At 30.7% G+C, this 17,567-nt stretch overlaps 1 protein-coding gene across 3 annotated transcripts; it reads left to right on the forward strand.

Moving 5' to 3' along the window:
• On the forward strand, positions 7,687-14,704 carry LOC18592971 (probable alkaline/neutral invertase D). Of its 3 annotated transcripts, none has more exons than XM_018125558.1 (5): positions 7,687-7,896; positions 8,610-9,049; positions 9,597-10,028; positions 11,965-12,523; positions 14,077-14,704. In XM_018125558.1, the coding sequence occupies exons 2-5, from the start codon at positions 8,663-8,665 to the stop codon at positions 14,370-14,372; spliced, it is 1,674 nt and encodes a 557-aa protein (XP_017981047.1). In that variant the 5' UTR covers positions 7,687-7,896; positions 8,610-8,662; the 3' UTR covers positions 14,373-14,704. The 3 variants fall into 3 exon arrangements, with proteins under 3 accessions (XP_017981047.1, XP_017981050.1, XP_017981049.1); XM_018125561.1 differs by lacking the exon at positions 14,077-14,704 and adding an exon at positions 12,562-13,813; XM_018125560.1 differs by lacking the exon at positions 7,687-7,896 and adding an exon at positions 8,347-8,362.

A 17,567-nucleotide genomic window follows, 5' to 3' on the forward strand; every position in this document is an offset into this window, starting at 1 on the left:
CATGCATACTAATATCTACATGATAGATGTTCATGTGGATATTTTGTCTCCCATGTTTGTCATGCTTGTGGATTCCCAATAGTGGAGTCAAGATTTCGTATTTAAGGGGTCAAACAAAAGGTGGGTTAGTTGTGGAGTCTTGGGGCAACAAGGCTTGGGGAATAATTATACTACAATAAGTTTTATTTTAGTCTTTAAGTCTACTAAAATTAGTTGTTGATTAATTGCTATAGAAGCATCTCACCAAACAAAAAAATTGTTGTAGAGGCAAAACTATAGATTTCTAAAAGGAGTAAGAATATAATAAGAAATTTTAAAACTTTAGGATTCCTTCTGTCATTGTGGATTTAGATGTTACCAAGATGAATATGCTTGGATCTAGGTTCGAATGAGACACAAGGTTCAACTGTTTAAGCTTAGATTGTCTAAGCTCAATTAAGCCTTTAAGACTCATATGGGGCTATGGGCTCATTTAGTCTTCTAAACTCCTTTTTGGCTTGTTTTGGCTTCTTGCCATCTAAGCTTTTGCTCTTTCTAAGTGTCTATACTCTTCCAAGACTTCTAAACCTTTTATGGTTTCTAGACTCCTTTTGGACTCTCTCACTTCTTTTAGGCTCCTTAAACCATCAAATAGACTTAGACTCTAGTGCTTTGAGTGCAAAACAGAGCACTAAGTGTGGAAAAAAGTGAAAAGGAGGAGTATATATAGTTGAGGGAGATTAGAATGAACGTTCGAGATTAAAGGCAATGAAAGACCCAAATTTAAAGAAAAATTTGAGATTCATCATCTAAAAATGATAATTTTTTATAAAATTATTATTTTAAGTGATAAATCGTCAAATAATTCTTAAAGTTAAAGCAAAAACATAAAAAGAAAAGTGTCTATCTATATTAGGGAGTGTTGATTGACACTTTAAGTCTTTTCAAATATATTATTTGACTCCAACACTAAATGAGCATTAAAAAACCTTTTGATTTGAAACCTTTTTAGGCATAATGCTCAAAAAAAGCTTTGAATTATTGAAGAAAATTCAAATAAACCTTTATTCTTTTATTATATTTAATCAAGCCCTTATACTTTTATTTTGGATCCAATAAGTCCTTCTAATTAATGGTTGACTAATAGTCATTACACAAAATACCACTTGTCGTTTTTCAAAATGCCACTTGTCATTTTATACTTATATGACGTTGATGTGAATAGTAAAAAATACCACATAGCCATTTCATTATACCACATTAATATGCCATACCATCATCCATATCAACATATCACATCAACACCACGTGGTATATAATGACAAGTGAAATTTTAACTAAGTCAACCATTAATTATAAGGATTTATTTGACTCAAAATAAAAATATAAAAGCTTGTTTAGCTCAAAATAAAAGTATAGTTGCTTGCTTAAACATAATAAAAATATAAGAGCTTATTTGAATTTTTCTAAATAAGTTTAAGGGCTTTTCTAGATGTTTTGCCAACCCTTTTGCTTAAAATTATCAATATTATTGTTATGCTAAAAATCATATTAATCTTCTTATTCAAGAGAAAATGTCAACTATCTGTCCCCTTTGTCACTTCAATAAAAGTTCAATGTTTTCATAATTTTGGATTTTACTCCTATGAACTCGCAAATATATATATATATATATATATATATATATATATATATATATATATATATAAACAAAAAATCTATTTATATTCATTCTTATCTTGAAAATTAATTAGCGGATCAATGTAAGGGAGGGTTGATTGACCAGGCTCTTGGTCAATTGACACTAGAAGGTGTTGATCTATTCTCACTTTTAATTTTTAGCAAAATATCATTTTCATATAAAATATTGGTCACTAATTTAGAGTGCAAATTATGTGCTTATCCAATTCACTCGAGTTCAAGGCAAGGGCAAAGCAAAATTGGTGACCAGGTGATGGCTGCCACCGTTCAATTTTTAATTTTTTTATTATTATAAGTATAAAATTTAAGATATAGGGTTTCATTAAACCTTTAATTACCTTTCATATAAAATCTTAAATCCATCATTATTTTATGAACACTTGTAATCTTAAAATATATTTTTTATTTATGTCTATCTGAACTATTTTCTGATCGAGCTAATTCGAACTTCATAATATTCTTCTCTTAAAATTCTTACCCCAAAAAGGGGGCCGATCCTTTAATTATAAAATTTAATTTTGGGAGAAATTAGTGGCAAAGCATCAACAAGCATGCACAACTTTGGGTCAAAATCATATCCAATTGGGAAATCATTCTTCCAACCATTTTATGGTCAATGATACTGAAAATGACTTAATCCACGCCATATGTTCCTCGTTTAGACTTTTGAAGGAATGCCCCCATTGTCTTATGTTATAGGTAACATGTATTATCAGATGGCTATTGATTTCTTTTAGGTTTGGGTACACGTGATTTACTTTAAGTCACGATTCATGCCCTTAATCTTTTATTAAACAAGACGATTACATGATGTTGCACTTTGTCAATGAGGGTTTATAATAATGCAATTAGTTTTAAAGAATATGATAAAAATAATAAATAAATAAAAACACGAATTGGAAAAAACTACTACATGATTAAAAAGAAAATCGTTATAGAGTATCCGACAATCCAATCGTTCGATTACATTGACAGCAAATAAATTTTTATTTATTGCATTTATACTATTAGCAAGAAATCTGACAAAATAATATTATTCTATTAAAAGTTGTCGCAAAGCATGTCGAGATCTACTACATGATAATGATTTTCATGTTATATTAATGAAAAAGTATATAGAATTACGCATGTTTATATATATATAATTTTTTAATTACGTGTTATATCTGGATTTATGAAGTTGCAAAGGAATGACCAATTGCTGAGTAGATGCTTAGGATTTACCAAGAAATTGGAAAAAAAAAAAAAAAAACATGTGCTGGGTTGTGATGGTTTGCGACAAGGATGCAGCCAACAACAACCAATCAGAATTTGGACCAATTAATGTTGACGTTGACCCAGCTAGTTAGATTACAACCTTGAGCTTCCTTGCCAAACTTGTGTTTCTTGCATTCTACTACATTTTTTAAATATTTAAAAAAATTTAAATAAATTTTGATTTTTCTATTATGTTTAATGATCATGTCCCGATACTTTTATTTGAAACTAAATAAATTTTTATAATTAATAATTGATTAATCATCATTATAATTAAAATATTATTTATCATTTTATACTCATATAATATTAATATAAAAAGTAAAAAATATCATATAATTATCGACAAAAACAAGATGATGACGAAGGTGATTCTGTAGTTGTCATCTCTTAATTTTTAATTTATTATTATTATATAATATAAAATTTGAGATATTCAATATGATTACTTTTATGATTACATTTTAATTAATATGTCACGTTAATATAGTGTGACATGAAATAACACAAGTAACATTTAAATTTATAACTATTAATCAATCATTAATTATAAAAATTTAATTAAATATAATAAAAAATATTTATTTAAAGTTAAGTCTTGCAACCGATGTATCAAGTTAAGCACAAGTTATGGAAAAAAGCGACAGATGGATCATAGCACACCCGCATGCAAAATCCATATATCAATTCCTTTAGGAGGCAAACCGTACATATGCAAAATGTGATCTTATATTATTTTAAAATCTTCTTTTTGTCTTTGAATATTGTCATTTCTTTTATAAATTTCAATTCCAGACTTTACAATCACCTAAGTTTACGTCAAAGTCTTTCCTCCAATCAAAGATTTCACGTATTTCAATTTCAATATTAGATACGTGCAATTGTTATATATATCTGTGTATGCGTGTGTACGCGTATATGTGTATGTGTTATAATTTTATTTTTTTGGAGTATATGTGTTTGTTATAATTATTGCAAAAAACGACTCAAATCGAGATAACTATTTTCTCTTTTATTAGAAAAATTATAATCTCTACCTAAGGTACTTCATAATTGTAATTAAGTTTTTCTAATTTCGATCCCCTTTTTTTTAATTGAACTTATGTCAATGTTTGACAAACCATTAAAAAATTTTATTTTTAATAATTTAAACTTTTAAATGCATTTAATAATTCAAATATTCAATTTTAAAACACTCTTAATGAAGAAGTGTTGAAAATTTTAAGTAACTAAAAACTACTGAATAAGTTAATATATTCAGTCAACTTTATTCAGAGGAAATAATTGTAATTTAATTTCACTTTTAACAATGAAAAATATTTACAAGATCATATATTTGTTTTACAAAATATTCAATAGAAAATCTACTCATCATTTAATTTTCAATAGTATACCAAATAATTTTTACATCATAAATTCAAAACTTAAACTTTTTCCAAAATTAAAAACTTAGTTCTTAGGTGTTGTTTGATAAATTAAAAAAAAAATCAAAACTAAAAATTTAAGTATTGAATTTTTAGTTCTCAAAAATTGCAGTACTGAATTTATGATATAAAAATTTGTTTGTTATACTAATGAAAATTAAACGTTGAGTAGATTTTCTATTGAATATATTGTAAAAGACATATACGATTTTGTAAATATTTTTCCTTGGTCAATTTTTCTTAAAAAAGAAAAAGAATAATTAAAAGTAAAGAATACAAAATTAACGTAATTAAATAATATATTTTTCCTTACTTCATAGGAGGTCGGTAATAACTATTTTAACTTATCTTAATCGGTCATTCGATGAACCAAATAAGGTATAAAAGGGTATTCAAGAATCAAAGGGAATGGAATTGTCATTCTTGTCATTCTCCAACCGAACATGTTGTAATTAGCTAAAATCTTGTTAAGGATTTCAACACATTTTCATTGAAAACCTCCCATTGTGTGATGAATGGAGTTAAAAGCCACCTTATCCAAAAGTAGTACATAGCTATACAAGTTATCTAGTTACATTGGACATTAAAGAATTGGTAAAAACGAAGTGAAATGCTTTGAAAGTACCCAACACGAGAGGGATTTGGTTTAGACAAAGTGAAGATGCCTTTAGATAGGGAGGTGGGACTTGTTATTCTATATTCTCTCTCAAGTTTTGGTCTTATCTAATTAAGAAAAAGCACTTTGATTTTTATTATTAAAACAATTTTTTATATTTGTTATATTCTTAGATTTCATATTGGTGTCTTCACTTTTTTTACAAATCGTTTTTCTCGAAATGACTATTTCAAGAACCAAACATAACATTAAACAGCTAAAATCTATCTAAAATTTTCAACAAGTTTTCATTGGGTACTTTCCCCTTGAGTGATCAATGGAGTTAAAGTCAACTTATCCAAAAGTAGTACCTAAGCTACAAAAGTTGTCTAGTCACATGGGCATTGAAGAATTGGGTAAAGCAAAGTGAAATTCCTTGGAAGTACCCAATACGTGAGGGATTTGGTTAGACAAAGTGAAGATGCCTCGAGGTGGAAAGGTGGAAGTTGTTATTCTACATTTTCTCTCAAGTTTTTGGACTATATGTAATGAAGAAAAAGTACTTTGATATTAATTTGGTATACTCTTGATACATACCATTTTGTATTGGTATTTTCACTTGATTTATACTTCATGCCTTATTCATCACTCGTTACAATGATTAATATATTTAGACATGTCAACAAGTAAAGTATTCATTATTTTTAATATACCCTAACTCGAATCTTATTATTTTATACAATACTTCCATCTTATAAATATCCAATTAAAATTTTCAAATTATCACTCAAATTCTATCTAATATTCTAAATATTATCCGTTAAATACCTGATTAAAATAAATTTAAACTAAAATGGTTCAAATCAATTAGAATCAAAGATCTTGTCATCAAATCGGGTTTTACATTAATTTATTTTATTTGTTTAATTTTGCTTTTTATTCTTTTCTGATTTTTTTATTTACTTGAAAATTTTGTCTTACCAATTAATAATATTTCACTTATTATCTTTCCTGTTTTTTGAAAAGAAATTTTCACTTATCATCATAAAAGGGTTGAGTTGGTAGTACCTTTTTCTTTTTCTTTGGTAACTTATTTAGCATTTTATTAGTAATTGAATTAATTTCATTATTATCAATTATATGTGAAAAACATAGTTATTGATTATGAACTCCACATACATAAATAGTAATTTTTATGTACCAAATCACTCCAATATTTGGCTTAGTAATTATTACATGATATTCTTTTCAAATATATAATAATTATACTACTCATGTCTTTATATATTCCATGTAGTTTGTATGTTTACTATTTAATTTTTATTTTTGGAAGCAAAAAAGAAAAAAAAAGCGTTTTAATATAAAAACGCCTAAATTTTTGAAGAACTATATACAAAATATATTCAATTATTTTTAGATGAAAAAAATATGATTCTAATTCTAATATAGATAATTATGTTTTAATTTAATTATTTATCTATTTTAAATTAATTATGATATTACTTTTTGTTTTTTCACTTTTGTTTTATAGAAATTAAAAAAAATAAAAAGCAAATAGCACAAAAAACAATTAGCAAAAATATTGATAAAATAAAATTTTAATGATGAAAAGTGGGAGGGACAATCCCTTTTTTATTTTTTCTCTTTTTTTCAATATCATGTTCGAGTGAAAAAAAATTAAAATATGATGAAATTATTACACGATACGTATGATAAAACTATTACGTTTAAGAAAAACCGATAAATAATTTAAATGAATCAACAAATTAATATAAAGTTGGAAAAAATTCAACGGACGCAAAACGTATTTAGTACAAAATTATGAACCCTAAAAATTTTAAAATCTCTTATTTTACTATTAAGATAGGACCAAATTGAGGAATGGACAAATATTTGAAGAGGGGAGAGATGTAAAGTACTAGTACCTACAAGGTGACAACCAAGATGAAGTTAGGCATGTGAACCAAATCTGATCTGCCATTTAAACCTAACAACAGCCAAGTTGGTTCATGCCTTGATGGCTTCTGTCTCATCCTCCTAGTACCAACCTTTGCCCTAAGCGCCTCCTATGCTAACCCACAAACCCAAGTCAACCCACCAAGCAATGCACTCATATACCAAAATAGGTACAACATTTTAAAAAATTTTAAAATTATTAAAAAAAATTAATATTTTTTAATATTTTTATCTTAAACCACATTATCATTAATAAAAAAATATTTATCACTTTATACTTACGTATGTTATTGTGACATTGATATGTATGATAAAAAATATTATATGATTATATCACTATACTATGTCATTATATCATTATAATACCTCATTATATTACATCAGATAATTATATATTTTATTTAAAATAAAATTATAAAAATTTAATTAAATATAATAAAAAATATAAATTTATATAAATTTTTGTGAATAATTTAAATTTTTTTAATAGAGGGGTATTTTTAAAATGAAATAGGAGAAATGCCCACCTAACAAAAATAAAGTTTGGTCAAAAAAGAACAGAGGAAGTCCCTCCAACAGAAAGGGGCTCAAGAAATGAGGGCAGTGAAAAGTCCAGTTGCAGTAGCCAAATCAGACAGCAAAGCCGTGTCCAAACTGTGTCGTTTAGTGCCGCGTGGACATTTCACACGTGCTTTTACCGGCAATTACCGGTAAACTTAATCCATTTTTTGTTTATTCTTACAAGGGAAGGAGAAAGACAGAGACGGTAGTACGGTTTGTTATTACAAAGTCTGTGCTTTCTCACTCTCTATAAATATCATATATTCGCCACCTGCTTTCTTTTTCCTCTCTTCTTCCTCCTCTCGCTTCTCTCTTTTCCTTTGCCCTTCGCCAACCATTTTCCGGCCAAGTCGCCGGTCGTTTTTCTCTCTTGGGGTTTCCGGAGAATTTCGTTTTCTCCGTCATTTTTTGGTTTTCTTAAAGGTTTGTTTTTTATTTTTTACTTTTAAAGCTTTTTGTTTTGGGGAGAGGAGGGTGTGTTTTGAGTTTTGTTTGGATGTTTTGGATGAGTTTCAGATCTGGGTTTTCTTTTTTATGTGGCCTGGTTTGCATTATTTCTTTTGTTTCTGTGTTTTTCTCATTCTCTTAGTTTTTTTTTCTCGGTATGCATCTTGATCTGTTTTCTTGAATTTTTTTTTTTGATCTTGATTATTTTTTCTCTGGTAATTTTTTCCTATAGTCAAGTATAATGCAGTAAATTTGTTAGAAAAATTTGTAAAACAAATAAATATATGTTTTTTTTAAAAAAAAAAATTTAGAATCTGTAAATAGAAGGTTCCATTTTTCTAATTTTTGTGTGCGTCATCTGCAAATCCGTATATATAACGATGATGATGATGGGGGTTGGTCGGTTGGATGGAAAATTCCTTCTTATCCTTCAACCATCTTGGTAATGTACTGAGCACAAAGTTTTGTTTATTAAATTTATATTTGTTTTCTGCACTGTAACAAAAATGGAAAATGGGTTGTTGAATAAATAACGAGGCAAAGGCTTTTATTTCCTTCAGCTTTATAAATATAGTCGTAGCATTTCAGTTTCTATATTAAGCATGTTTCTTTGCTATTCTTAAGGGGTACGGTTATCCATAGTATTTGGGATTCTAATCCATTTATCTTTTCTTTCTTTATAACTGTAGATCTCTTCTTTTGAAACTTGAGAGTTTCGTTTTTGTGCATTGAAGACAAAGAAATGGATGGGACTAAAGAGATGGGACTTAGAAATGTGAGCTCAACCTGCTCAATTTCCGAAATGGATGATTATGATCTGTCACGCCTTCTTAACAAGCCAAAGCTTAACATAGAGAGGCAAAGATCATTTGATGAGAGGTCACTAAGTGAGCTCTCTATTGGTCTCACTAGAGGAAGCTATGACAATTATGAGACCACCCACTCGCCTGGTGGGAGGTCAGGTTTTGATACTCCGGCTTCATCAGCTAGAAATTCCTTTGAACCTCACCCCATGGTGGCTGAAGCATGGGAAGCTCTCAGGAGATCATTGGTGTATTTCAGAGGCCAACCCGTTGGTACCATTGCCGCATATGATCATGCTTCTGAGGAAGTTTTGAACTATGATCAGGTAAAGTTCTCATCAGATAGGGAATAACCTTTTCAGTTTCGAGTTTGTGATGTTGAAATTCTTATTGCATATGTATAAATTTATAAACTACGACCATGACATCTATGATTGATTATGATCATGTGTTAAGCATTCAACCTAAAGATTAAATGGTAAGAGACAGAAAGCTTGAACCTGAATATAAGGCCATAGGAAACTCTAAACTTAATTTAATGTAGGATAACACCATTTAATAGTTAATACCTTGATCCACGTTGGACAACTTTGATCAGGTGAAACTTCAAGCCATTCATAGCAACTATTAAACTTTGATATGAATAGGGAATTTTGATTGTTAAAAAGAGGGTTGGTAAGGAAAAATGGAAAGATTAAGTTAAATGATCATTAACTTTCTTGTTTTGAAAATATTTTGTTTAAGTTAAAGATGCAGGAAAGTTTATAATATTTATAGTTGCTTATTATTCTCAAAATCCTTAACCGTCTGTTTAGTTATGCTATTGAAATTTTCTGAGACTATTTTTTTTTTTCATGTTTGATATTTGTTCAGGTTTTTGTTCGAGATTTTGTACCCAGTGCTCTGGCTTTTCTGATGAATGGAGAGCCTGAGATAGTTAAGAACTTCCTCTTGAAGACCCTACAACTTCAAGGGTGGGAGAAAAGAATAGATAGATTCAAGCTAGGGGAAGGTGCAATGCCAGCTAGCTTCAAAGTGCTTCATGATCCTGTACGTAAAACAGACACAATTATTGCAGATTTTGGAGAGAGTGCCATTGGACGAGTTGCTCCAGTTGACTCTGGATTTTGGTGGATAATTCTGCTCCGTGCATATACAAAATCTACCGGGGATTTATCTCTTGCGGAGACACCTGAGTGTCAAAAAGGAATGAGGCTCATACTTACTCTGTGTCTATCAGAAGGATTTGATACATTCCCAACCCTACTTTGTGCTGATGGATGCTCTATGATTGATCGAAGAATGGTAAGCTATCTTTTGTAGTCTCTCTCTCTCTCTCTCTCTCTCTCTCTTTTGCGCATGTGTGTGTCTGCCCCTGTGTGTATAAGTAAGGTTCCTTACCAATATCACAGTTATTTTAATTAATGTGAGACATGCAAAACATCTGGGAATTAAAATTAGCAAACTTTATGAAAATTGTAAATTAAATGTAATATGTATTATTAATGGAAAAATAAAGTGTGGCAGATAATTATCATTAGAGGTGAGTGGCAAAGAGAATGGAGCAGCATGACATATATAAATCCCTTGCCTTGGTTTTAATTTAGTAGCATGCTGCTACTATAAACATATTGATGTGGTTTACTGTGATGGTCTTGAGCAACTGCTGTAGTTTTATTTGTTTGTTTAGACTAACCTACTCTTAATCTGGTATTAAATCTCCTAATGTCATGGGAAGTCATTGAAGCAAATGAATTCAAAATTGATTTCATATGATATATTACATGAATATTTGTGTGAAACTGTCATAGTTAACCAACAATACATTGTTTGTCAATGGTCTTTTGGCCTTGAATGACTATAAAGGAATAATGTTATCTGGTAAAAATAAAGCAGTTCCATGAGTATGTTATTAGATACAATCAGACTGAGCCAAATCTTGCTTTGCTGAATGTAAATAAGTTCTGGGGCTCTTGGCCCATGTTAATTTCTATTAACTTTGTATGAAAAGCTATATGATTCCATGTTGAGTTTTTACCTTAGGATCGTTGCAATATAAATGATCTACCTTTTGATGGGACCATAACTGGCTAAGAAAGACAAAATATGGTCCACTTTAACTTTTCCATGTCCACTATAAAGGTGAGCTGAATATACACATCCTAATATTGCTAAGAACTGGTAGGATTTAGTTGGTTTGTGTTTGTCTTTTTCATTGTCATGGATGTGATGCTAACATTCCAAGTAAAAATTGATTGCAAGATTTCAAAAGCTTAGTCCTATTCTGTGGTAGACTTGGGATGAATGGTGGAAAATAAGCTTTTGATCATTTGTGTAGCATTGCTTGCTAGGCTTTTACATGATAGGGTAGACAAGAATGATGTGGATTTATGTGGTGATAGTGATAAGCTTATGATTCTTTTTAATTTATTATTCTAAGTTCATCACCATTTAAGAAAATGATTCTTTTGGGTGACCAGATCCTTATTTTGATTGTAAGTGATTTATAAGTTATAGTCCTCCTTTATCCCCTTCTGTTTAGTTGGAGAAAATTTTTGTTAATGGACTCATCTTTAATGTCTGAGAAAAACATGTTCTTTGTGTTATTCTATGGTGATGAACCAACCTATGAAGTATTGTTTGTTTTGACCCAATGGGTTTCACAGTTTACCCACAAAAGCCAGCACGTAAATATGAGTTTAAGCTCTCTCTCTCTCTCTCTCTAGATAGATATATATATATATATATTCCCAATATAGGATTGGGGTTGTAATTTATTCATCAAGGAAATGATTTGTATCTAAAAATAATATTTGCCTATTGATCTTCACTTTATGCTTGCATTTCTGTATTGTTTCTATTAAGGTAGGTGCATCATGCCTCCTTTTCCTAGCAATCTTTTTATCTTTCTTCTTCTCTATTTTGAATTGAAAAAGAGATCTTATTGCATTCTTCAAAATTTTCCTCTTGGTTGATTATGTGTGCTGATGTAATATATAAGAAGTAAATCTGATTTATGCATTCTGCATTAGTACTTTGTGAACACCTTTGTTTCAAACTTCTTTTTTCTAATTAATATCAAATAGAGGTGACAACGATTGATATTTGTTTTTTTTTTTTTGTCACCACTCTCTCTCTCTCTCTCTTTCTTTGAGACCTAGGAGTCTTATCTTTATTTATTTATTTATTTTTTGAAAAGTAAGTCTTATCTTTATGTTAATGTTGTAAACTTATTTTACAGGGTATTTATGGTTATCCTATTGAAATTCAAGCACTTTTCTTTATGGCGTTGAGGTGTGCTTTATCAATGCTGAAGCATGATGCAGAAGGAAAAGAGTGCATTGAAAGAATTGTAAAGCGTTTGCATGCCTTGAGTTATCACATGCGCAGTTACTTTTGGCTTGACTTTCAACAACTAAATGATATTTACAGATATAAAACTGAGGAATATTCTCACACAGCAGTAAATAAGTTTAATGTTATTCCTGATTCAATTCCTGACTGGGTATTTGATTTTATGCCAACACGAGGTGGCTACTTTATTGGCAATGTTAGTCCTGCAAGGATGGATTTCCGATGGTTTTGTTTAGGTAACTGTATAGCAATCCTATCTTCTCTTGCAACTCCAGAGCAATCAATGGCTATAATGGACCTTATTGAAGCCCGTTGGGATGAGCTTGTTGGAGAAATGCCTTTAAAAATAGCTTATCCTGCAATAGAAAGTCATGACTGGCGAATTGTCACTGGTTGTGACCCTAAGAACACGAGATGGAGTTATCACAATGGAGGATCCTGGCCAGGTATGGCGATCTCTTTCTATAATTTATCTTCATTTTAGTGCTTTTGATCTTATAAGAAAGGAAATTAGTTTGTTGCATGGGTAATTAATTGTTGTCGTATTGACAAAATAATTGATTATTTCTGTTATTAACAAAAAATTTATTGGTGGCATCTTGTAAAAGCATGAAGCTGGTACAGAGTAATTGTTGCTTATTTGTTAAACAAAACAAACCACCAAAAGCTTACTAGGATTAAACAAACTGGTTGACACTTTAGCTGTTTGTTAAAAGGTCTTGTGTGTATAAATTTCAACTCTTTTAAATTACAATGAAAATACACTGAAACTTGAAGCTAATATTGGTAACACCAAGAGTTTGGAACTAGCTATTCCACTTTCATAAGTCCCCGTTCCCAAATTGCTGCCGTCTTCTGATAAGTATAAACTATCACCAACAACTTAGCTATTTGAAGGTAGGCAACAACCTGATTGACACTTGAAAATGATTTCACGTAATACTTTGGGAAGTAGTAGTTACTCTGTGAACTTGAGTTGTTAATTTTATGCTTTAAAAGCAATTAAAAGAACCCTTGTAATACTGGGTCCAGCTCCCCTCCATTACTTTTGAGTACACCGTTATGACCATTCATAGGTATGATTTCCACAATTCATGGATGGACATGTGAAAGTTGATTACAAGTGTATTGAAAAGTAACAGATAGAATGCGGAGGGGAGCTTAATCCTGTAATACTAGGTAAAAGAGTTCAGGACAGTAATTCTCTTCCTGCACTTGTTTGCAATACATCATAAAATTTGGGTCATGATTCTCATGATCCTGTACTTATCAGGACCATCAGTTGATGTTTACACATTGGAAGCCCCTTAACAAATTTATAAGGGTGATAAATTTGTTGTCTACATGATTGAGCAACCTTTCAGATTTGTGGAGTTTGCATGCCTGGGTTCTGTTATCATTCTTGACTTGCAATTTTGAGGTTTGCGGATCAGTGTAACAGTTAATAAAACTAGTTGTCTCTTACATGTATTTAAACTTGGTTCTCTCTGTGGTTTAAGTTTATAAAGGTTGATGTCACAAATCAAGAGCAACTTTCACTGGGAGAGATCAATGAGGGAAGCAATATACTTTCTTAGTTTAGCTGCTGTTTGTACTATGGGCCTGAGAGCGGTTACTTAAGAAACAAAAGGACAAAAAAAAAAAGAAGCCTTTTCACCCTTTTTGGATTGGCTCCATGGACGATACCGCACTATTATGCCCTATTTAAGACCATATCTCCATAAGCTTAGTAAAAATAAGGTAAAGGATTTTTTTTCCATCCATGTCCTCTCTGTTCTAACTAGTAGAAAATCAGAGATGTATATTGTCTCATCACTTCTTAGAAAATCAGAGATGTGAGTATAATAAATAGTAGTTGAATGTTAGCATGTGATTTTGTGCCAAAAATAGATTGGTTGATCATTTATTTTAATGATGAGTTATTCTGTAATAGTTAATTCTAATGCCCTTGAGCTTCCCTTTTTCATCACCCTGCTATTATTCACTATTTTGGATGCAGTGCTTTTGTGGTTGCTAACTGCTGCTTGCATCAAGACGGGAAGACCACAAATTGCAAGACGAGCTATTGATCTTGCTGAGACACGTTTGCTGAAAGATAGCTGGCCAGAATATTATGATGGCACACTTGGGAGATTTATTGGTAAACAGGCTCGGAAGTATCAGACATGGTCAATAGCAGGATATTTAGTGGCAAAAATGATGCTAGAGGATCCGTCTCACTTGGGGATGATTTCTCTGGAAGAGGACAAGCAGATGAAGCCATTGATAAAGAGATCATCTTCTTGGAATTGCTAAGAAATTGCAAACAAAACAGAAGAAAGCAGCAGGAAAAAGGTAGGGTGAAAGACAGAAGGCAAAAGACCTTCAAATTTCATTATAACACTATTCTTTGGCGTTTGTTCATTTAGGTTTGATTTAAAAGTTTGCTTTTGTGTATCCATAGCAGGGATGCTAAGACTAATTTCTTGCTTTTACAATAAAAGATACATTTTGCTCTTTGAGGTCAGATTTCATCCAATCTTTTAAGGCCGATATGGCAAGGAAAATTTTCTGTCTATTTTTCGAGGACAATGAACATGATGAGACTGGATATATGTTTATATGGACATTCTTCAATTCTACTTGAATCTGTTATGTGTATGTTTATACACAAGTTCATCAATTCTACTTGTTTCCATTTGGATGAGGAAAACAGACAGGGTGAGAGTGAGGGTGCAAAGATGCTTCCTATATATGAAGTCAAATGGGAAGGTTGATTGGAAAGAGAGGCTTGTTAGTTATTGTTGTGGGTTCAGCTCATCCAACTAATTTGGCTTCAATTATTACCAAAAAGAATAAAAATATAATAAAAAAAACTAGAATTTATATAAAAAAGAAGAAAAGATTTATTTAGTATTTTAGCATATGCTCTTTCAAGCATTTGGATTCAAACAGAAGATAGAATCTTTGGAATTGGAATTCTAAGTTATTATTTCATTACTTTTAATTTTAGTTTTACTATAACTTTGTATATATATGTATTTAAAATATATATAATATGTAATGGGTAAGCAAACCTAAGCTTTTCAAAGGGAATGAGAGAGAGAGGGTGTGTAGTGTTAAAAAAGATATACACACTTTTTTTTTTTTTTTGTAAAAATGATAAATTAAAAGGGGTGTATAAATGTATAAGTAGTTGTAGAGGCTTGCCTTTAGGTTTGTTGTGAGTACAAACCCTGATTTTCATGATCTCTTGATTTTTCTTTTTGAATTTTTCTCTATCGTTGTGTGTTTTTGTGAGCGTTCTTGATTTTTTTTGTTTTTTTTTTCATTTTATATAGATTGTGTAATAGTTTTGACGATTTTTTGAGATTATTCTGTTATTTTTCACAACATTGTTTTGCTAATAATCTCTTGATCTAGTAGTCTACAAGTCATCTTGATATCCTTTTAATAATTAATTGAACCTCATATATACATCATAGTCAAAATTAATTTTAGATTCATTTAAAAATTAGATTATCAAATACACAATAACCTATAAATAATAACTTATAAATATGATTTTGGACTATCCAATCAGAGATATATAATCTTTTTCTATTTTAATATTCAAACTCGAAACTTTCAAATTAAAAATCTTAAATTTTGAAAGGGTTCATAAAGTTTCTATTTTATTTTTTTCCTTTTTTTGATTGCCACTTTATTTCACAATTAATATAATTTTTTTTTATAATTCAATTCTTATTTTAATTTTTCCTATGGAGGCTTGAGAAATATTTTTGTAATTTTGTTGAGTATTATTCCAATTTTTCAACACAAAGGCTACGCATGCAAGAAACGAGTACCAACAATTGCAAAGGCCAAGAGATGAATAAAGTCATTTTTCAATGAATATTTTTGCATTATTGTTTAAGGCTTAAGGTTATAACTTCAGGTTTCCAACTTAAACTTATGATGAGTCTATTATTTATTTTTGACCCATGTGATGAGTGTGTATTAAGCTTCACTCTTGCTAGTCCTTACTTTTTTAATTATTTCTTTCGGCTTTGATTGAATTTTAATCCATATTTACATGTGGATTTATCGTTGGGCCGGGTGACCCGTCAGACCATGTTCTTCCTTACCTTTCCCACTACCCAAAGATGGAGATATGGTGTCTATTCTGGTAGTAATGGACCATTTTTCGAAGTATGTTACTTTCATCTCGGTCCAGGAGTTTGGCATTATAAAGGAAATTGCTCACATGATCTTTAAACATGTGATGAAATATTGGGACGTTACTCAAAGCATCATCAACCATAAAGATCCAAAGTTTACTAGTTCCTTCTAGAAAGACCTTTTTAATACCTTGGGATCGAAACTTAAAATCTTTCCAATTACTATCTCGAGACTAATGGCCAAACGGAGCGCTTCAATGAGTTACTGGAAGAGTATTTGCAACATTTTGTACAAGCTAACCAGAAGAATTGGCCTACACTACACTACTGGATGTGGCTCAATTGTGTTTCAATTCGCAAAAAAGCTCTTCAACCAACAAGACCCCTCCCCTCTTGAAGTCATTATTGGACAACAACCCAAACTTCCTCACACCTTAATGGAGTCATATTGAGGGTCGAGCGTAGTTAGAAGAAGTCTTTAATCGCATGAAGAAGTAGGCAAATAAGGGTCAGAAAGCTCAGTACTTTAATGTAAGTGACCTTGTACTCGTGAGATTAGTACCCGAACAGCTCAAGTTCCTAAGAAAGAGAGATCAACGGCTAGTGCAGAAGTATGAAGACCCCATAGCCATTACTTCCAAGGTGGGAAAGACCTCCTACAAGATTGAAAGGTATAGTGATCATCTAGATCTAGAAGAAGAGATTTGGATGTAAGTGGGACAGGGTTGTGAGTTTGAAATTGATCTTACGATCTCTTGATTTTTCTTAGTGAATATTTCTTTGTCATATGTGTGAACATAGGTTATAAAAAGATCAAATCACGCAAATTTTTCATGTTTTCATGAGTGTGCTTGATTTATTTCTTTCTTAATTTTATTAATTATGTAATATTTTAGACATTTTTTGAGATTATTATGCTATTCCTACAACATTATATACATTAAATATTTTCTTAGTCTCTAGCATTGAAAAATAAGGTCCCCCTGGGTTGCACTCAAAACAAACCCCACAGGCAAAGCTCCTTAATTATTTGTGTAGTTCCAGTCTAAATTAAAGAAGCCAATCCTTGACCCAGTCCATTGAATTGGAGCCATTCATCTGTCCTTAATGTCATATATATACAACACCACCAAACCTAGCAGCCCTGAAAGGAACAATTCACATTCCAGAAAAATGTTGCTCCAAGGTGAGATATCTCTCTTGACAAAATCAGCATAAATGTAGTGAAATATTGACTCTGGAGAGGAATTGTTCAAAAGTTTCCATAAATTAATATACAAAACATGTATTGGTAATCAATCTCTTGATTTAGTCTAAGAGCCAACTTGATATCTTTTTTAATGATAAATTG

Source organism: Theobroma cacao, chromosome 8 (assembly GCF_000208745.1).
Source record: "Theobroma cacao cultivar B97-61/B2 chromosome 8, Criollo_cocoa_genome_V2, whole genome shotgun sequence".
In the NCBI taxonomy this organism is placed as follows: domain Eukaryota; kingdom Viridiplantae; phylum Streptophyta; class Magnoliopsida; order Malvales; family Malvaceae; genus Theobroma; species Theobroma cacao.